Raw genomic sequence first — 5,689 nt, forward strand, 5'->3', positions numbered from 1 at the left:
GCAGCACATATACTAAAATTGGAACGATACAGAGAAGATTAGCATGGCCCCTGCGCAAGGATGACACGCAAATTCGTGAAGCGTTCCATATTTAAAAAAAAAAAAAAAGACATTGACAAGAGATTTAAAAGATTGATGATTTCTTAATTATGTCTCTACAGGTCGAAGATTTAAAGGAAAAGGAAAGGGAAATAAAGCTGCCCAGGCTGGGTCTGCTAAAGGAAAAGTACAGTTTCAGGGCAAGAAAACGAAATTTGATAGTGATGATGAACGTGATGAAAATGGTGCATCTCGTAAGTTTTTCTAATCCTTTGGTACTCTGATGAAAAATTATTTGGGCGAGAACAGCAGTGTGGTTTTGTTTAAGTGATATTCTCAGATTGTGATTGATCCTGGTTATGATGTTGTTACATATGGAAAACAAAAATACTTGGAAGCTAAATTTAGAGAGCAGGTCTGTACTAAAGGAAAAGCCTTTCCTCATTAGTGTAGGGAAGTTATTGCTAATCTTTTTAAACAAAATTATTTTTGATAATTATGCTCAAGATTAATGCTTTCAGTGCCCTTAATGAAAATTTTTATTGTATAGGAGCAGTAAAAAGAGCAAGAGAAGAAACAGACAAAGAACCTCCATCAAAACAACAGAAAACAGAAAATGGTGCCGGAGACCAGTAGTTTAATAAACAAATTTTTTATTCATTTAAATTAGATTTTAAGCTGCTTTTGTCTTTGGAGGCTGTTAAAAAGAAAACCGAATTAGATCCACTTCAATGTCTACCTGTAAGAAAAGAAGATTTTTTTGTTGTTGTTGTTGAACTTGTCTTTTGTTATCGAAATACGTTTTTTAATGTGCAGTTCTGTTTGTGTTCTTTCGGATTATTCAACTATCAAAAGAAACATTCTTCCATTAAGTTGCCTTTGTAATATGAGAATGTATTAGTACAAAGTAATAAAATGTATACTGCATAAAAATAAACTAAGTTTATTTTTTTTTAATTTACCAGCATATTGGCTGTTGTGATTATAGGCCCATTCTGTTTTAGTTAAATATTTATCTTCTATGCTGGCTTTCTGTATTTACTCAAGCAACTTGATAACATTAGAAATAATTATTGTGAAGTTTTTCAGTACTGAATGTGGATAAATCAGAATCAAGAGACTTACTGATTTTTTTTTATGAAACTTGTATGATGCTGGCAGGTCGTATCGCAGCTCTATAAAACAAAAGCCACCTAAGGATGAAAATTGTACTTCCACACATTTACCACCCTTGACTTAAATATGGTAGTACCTTCCTATTTGTAATTTCCTAAATAATCTATAGCTACCAATTTCGTAATAATCATGATTATCTTTCAGGTTTGGATTTTAGTAACGGTAGTAAGTAGCTAATTATCTTCCTACTAAGCACTCTCTAAATCACAGCTCTCAAATTTTAATGTGTAAACAAATCACCTTCAAATCTAATCCTGTTCAAATGCAGATTGTAATTCAGTTTGTCTGGGTGGAGCCTGAATCCTGCAAGTCTGACAAGCTCCCAAGGGATGTCAAGGCCGATGGTCCATACTTGACAACCACACTTGGAGTAGCAAGGCCCTGGCTTGGTATACTACTATTGGAACTCTTCTAAGGTCTCCATGTTGCATATTATATCTTAAACTAATAAGGAATGGCAGTACTGAATAGGAATACAGAAGGTGACAGTTCTAGTTATGTTGTTAAATCCAATCCAAAAAAAAAAAATTCCCCCTTATTGTATACTCTTATTTCAGACTTTTCAGAATTAATTGGGTTAGAGTCAGCTTCTAGTTATATGCTTTTCCCATTTTGATGTCTGTGAGTATTATTATGCAATTTACTAATAAAAATGTATCGAACATGATTTACATAGTGTGGATGATTATATTCTGTTCCCCACTAAAAGAAAAAGCTTCATGTTATTTGACTCCAGGAACAATTAGAAAATTGAAATAGAAAAGTAATTCAAGCATAGTCTGGTGGTATGTTTCAGGAATGGACTTCAAACGAAGACTTGACAAACTTTTAAGCCCAAGCTCTTAGATCACTTAAAAGTTCTCAGTAAAATGCATACATTGGGATAATCTTGAGCAAACACTGATACCCTCCCTTTACTCCATTTACAACCCATTACCAAACATAGATAATTATGGTTGAGATTTGTTTTGTGAGAAACTTAAAAATCGTCTTACCTGCAATAATATCTATCTTGACCTTCCACTCTGCAGCTTTCTTTTGAATATGCTGAACATAAACATGTTAATGTGAGTTGGTCTTAAAGCAGTTTTCAAAAAATTGCTTCTTACTAATACTTGATTGTAAGTTTTCAAGCTTTTAAAGTTTCATTAGAATTTAGACCTTTAAAATTTTTTTCAACTGGATGGATAATATTTTAGTAAGAAGCCAAGCTGTTTAATAATCTTAACTATATAATTCAAGTAATAAAGCTGTTACTTCAGAGTCCTTTGATGGACTTTGATGTGCATAAAAATATTAAAGATAAATACACAGCTCTCCCAGAAACCAGCAGAGATCTGTCCATGGGCAATTCAGTGGCAGTATGGTATAGAGGTTAAGGACAGTTTCTGGAATCAGACACCCTGCATTTGAACTAAAGCTCTGTTAGCTGTGTAACTCTGAAAAATTATGCTTTCTGTGCCTCAGGTCCCTCATCTGTTAAATGAAGATAGTAATGGTATCTCATCAGATGGTTGTAGACTGAAAAGTGCTTTGAACTGTGGTGGCACACAAAACAAGTACTAAATGCTGGTTTTAGCTATTTAAATTTCCCTAAATTTAAGGTTCACATATTTAACTATGAGCCAAGAACTTAAGTTCTTATAATGCCTAATGAAAGATAAGGCAACAACTTTTAGAGTCATCTAGCTTATTGGAGTCACTGTGATGATATATAAGGTTCTGTCTGAGCCTGCAAAGAACAAATACTTGGCTTCCAGTGGAAGTTTTCAGTAAATTGTATAAGTCTGCCAGGACATGGCTTTTCTATCAAATTTTCTATCAAAAAGTTGTATCAAATGCACCTATATTATGAATAGAGGGCCAAGTACTTAAGAGAGACAAGGGTCTATAGTTAAGGGTTCTGTCTGAAATAAGCTTCAATGATAATGATACTAGTTACAGTAGAATACTTAAGCAAAATTATCACAAGGCTTATAGCAGATATATCTACAGCATAATCTGAGGATGTTTAATACTAGAAGTTCATCATCACACCTCCTTCACAATATGCACAACACACACCAGATTAATTTCTCAAACTATTTAGTTACTCTGCTAATGGAAATACTTCTGCATTGCCAAAATATAAAACTGTATTTAAGTAAATATTTGCCTCAGTTCAGTTCACTCAGTCATGTCCAACTCTTCATGACCTGATGGACTGCAGCACGCCAGGGTTCCCTGTCCACATGTTCACATGTCCCAGAGATACTTGCTTAAAATTCTATTAAAGCAGCCAAGACAATGCTGATACTGCTGCCTCCTGGTGGTGGAACATGGCAATACCAAACAATGAAGACAGGCATTCCCTGGTAATGTGACTAGGAATTTATTCAAGTTATTAGACTTTGCTGCTTAGTTGCACTCTTTATTGGCATATTTTACTTGGTTTTCATGAACTATGTATGAGTAATATAAGACCTATGCCAGGCTGTGCAGAAGAATCCACAGCAGGCCTGACTGCTTATCCTTGGAAGGTCTACATATTAGTCACCTTTGGTTGGAGTATGGGAACTTAGATTTTTGAGAGTTTTCACTGCCCATTCCTTAATAACAGCGGCTTACTGTACTTAAACTCTTTATGCTGAATACCTGTTTTGCTTCTGGGAGTCTGGGATTTGGGTATATGCCAGGCAAGGGGGAGCATATGTGATCAGTCCCCAGTAAAAACCCTTGGCACCAGGTCTCCAGTGACCTTTCCCTGGTTAACAACATTTCACGTGCCTTGTCACAAAAATTCTTTGCCGGAAAAATTAAGTGCATCCCATATGACTCCACTGCGAGAGAACTCTGGAAGCTTGCACCTAGTTTCTCCTGGACTGTGACCTATACCAACCAACCAACCAAGTTGCTCAGTCATGTCTGATTCTTTGCAACCCCATGGACTGTAGCCTACCAGGCTCCGCCGTCCATGGGATTTTCCAGGCAATAGTACTGGAGTGGGTTGCCATTTCCTTCTCCAAGGGATCTTCCCGACCCAGGGATCGAACCTGCATCTCCTGCATTGTAGACAGATGCTTTACCATCTGAGCCACCCCTTTTTGCTGATTTTGCTCTGTAACTTTTAGCTGTAATAAATCACAGTCATGAGTATGACTATATGCTCAGTCCTGTTAGACTTCCCTGTGAATCATCAAACCTGAGGATGGTCTTGGGGACCTCCTCAATACAGGCTTTTTAGATATCAATAATTACTGCTGTTTGGTCTCACTGAATGGGGATTTATTTACCAGTAAAGTTTTTCCAGTGGTCATGTATGGATGAGAGTTGGACTGTGAAGAAAGCTGAGTGCCGAAGAATTGATGCTTTTGAAGTGTGGTGTTGGAGAAGACTTGAGAGTCCCTTGGACTACAAGGAGATCCAACCAGTCCATTCTGAAGGAGATCAGCCCTGGGTGTTCTTTGGAAGGAATAATGCTAAAGCTCAAACTCCAGTACTTTGGCCACCTCATGCGAAGAGCTGACTCATTGGAAAAGACTCTGATGCTGGGAGGGATTCGGGGCAGGAGGAAAAGGGGATGACAGAGGATGAGATGGCTGGATGGCATCACCAACTTGATGGACGTGAGTCTGAGTGAACTCCAGGAGATGGTGATGGACAGAGAGGCCTGGCGTGCTGCGATTCATGGGGTCGCAGAGTTGGACATGACTGAGCGACTGAACTGAACTGAACTGAAAGTTATATTGTGTTCTGCTGCTTACCTAAATGTATCACTATTAATTGTTTAGCAGTATTCAGGCGTACCTCAGAGATATTACAGGCTTGGTAACAGACCAAAATAATAAAGTGAATATCACAAGACTAAGTAACCTGAATGCTTGTTTCCCATGCATATAAAAGTTCTGTTTCCACTATACTGTAGGCTTTTAAGTGTGCAATAGCATTATGTCTTTAAGAAGTACTTTTTTGGGGGCTGGAACTCACAGCATGTGGGACCTTAGTTACCCAACCATGGATCAAACTATGCCCCCTGAAGTGGAAGCACAGATTCTTAACCACTGGACCACCAGGGAAGTCCCCCAAAAGTATATATTTTAATTAAAAACTACTTTATTGCTAAACCAGAGAAGGCAATGGCACCCCACTCCAGTACTCTTGCCTGGAAAATCCCATGGACAGAGGAGCCTGGTAGGCTGCAGTCCATGGGGTCGTGAAGAGTTGGACACGACTGAGCGACTTCACTTTCACTTTTCACTTTCATGCATTGGAAAAGGAAATGGCAACCCACTCCAGTGTTCTTGCCTGGAGAATCCCAGGGATGGCGGAGCCTGGTGGGCTGCAGTCTATGGGGTCGCAGAGTCGGACACGACTGAAGCAACTTAGTAGTAGTAGTAGTTATTGCTAAACAATGCCAAAAACAACTATAACAGTAATATCAAAGAGCACCAACACCCAACAAATACAATAAAAAAGTTTGAAATATTGCAAGAAT

At 38.0% G+C, this 5,689-nt stretch overlaps 2 protein-coding genes across 5 annotated transcripts in view; one reads left to right on the forward strand and one right to left on the reverse strand.

The window, feature by feature from the left end:
- Nucleotides 1-972, forward strand: part of SSB (Sjogren syndrome antigen B (autoantigen La)) — a 9,777-nt gene extending 8,805 nt beyond the window's left edge. Inside the window, exons 11-12 of the mRNA XM_010849412.1 lie at nucleotides 162-293; nucleotides 590-972. Of these exons, the coding sequence (XP_010847714.1) occupies nucleotides 162-293; nucleotides 590-675 (218 nt within the window). The 3' untranslated portion in view covers nucleotides 676-972. The remainder of the gene's footprint in view (nucleotides 1-161; nucleotides 294-589) is intronic.
- METTL5 (methyltransferase like 5) overlaps nucleotides 676-5,689 on the reverse strand; it is a 10,059-nt gene continuing 5,045 nt past the window's right edge. For 2 of the 4 annotated variants that reach the window (XM_010849408.1, XM_010849410.1), the window contains exons 5-6: nucleotides 2,211-2,262; nucleotides 1,059-1,214 (exon numbers count right to left, since the gene is read on the reverse strand). In XM_010849408.1, coding sequence (XP_010847710.1) covers nucleotides 1,078-1,214; nucleotides 2,211-2,262 — 189 coding nt within the window. In that variant the 3' untranslated portion in view covers nucleotides 1,059-1,077. Of the gene's footprint in view, nucleotides 779-1,058; nucleotides 1,215-2,210; nucleotides 2,263-5,689 lie in introns of those variants that run through there. The other 2 variants (XM_010849409.1, XM_010849411.1) reach the window with 2 other exon arrangements.

The sequence above is a fragment of the Bison bison genome, unplaced genomic scaffold (assembly GCF_000754665.1).
Source record: "Bison bison bison isolate TAMUID 2011002044 unplaced genomic scaffold, Bison_UMD1.0 scf7180017864282, whole genome shotgun sequence".
NCBI classification, from domain to species: Eukaryota; Metazoa; Chordata; class Mammalia; order Artiodactyla; family Bovidae; genus Bison; species Bison bison.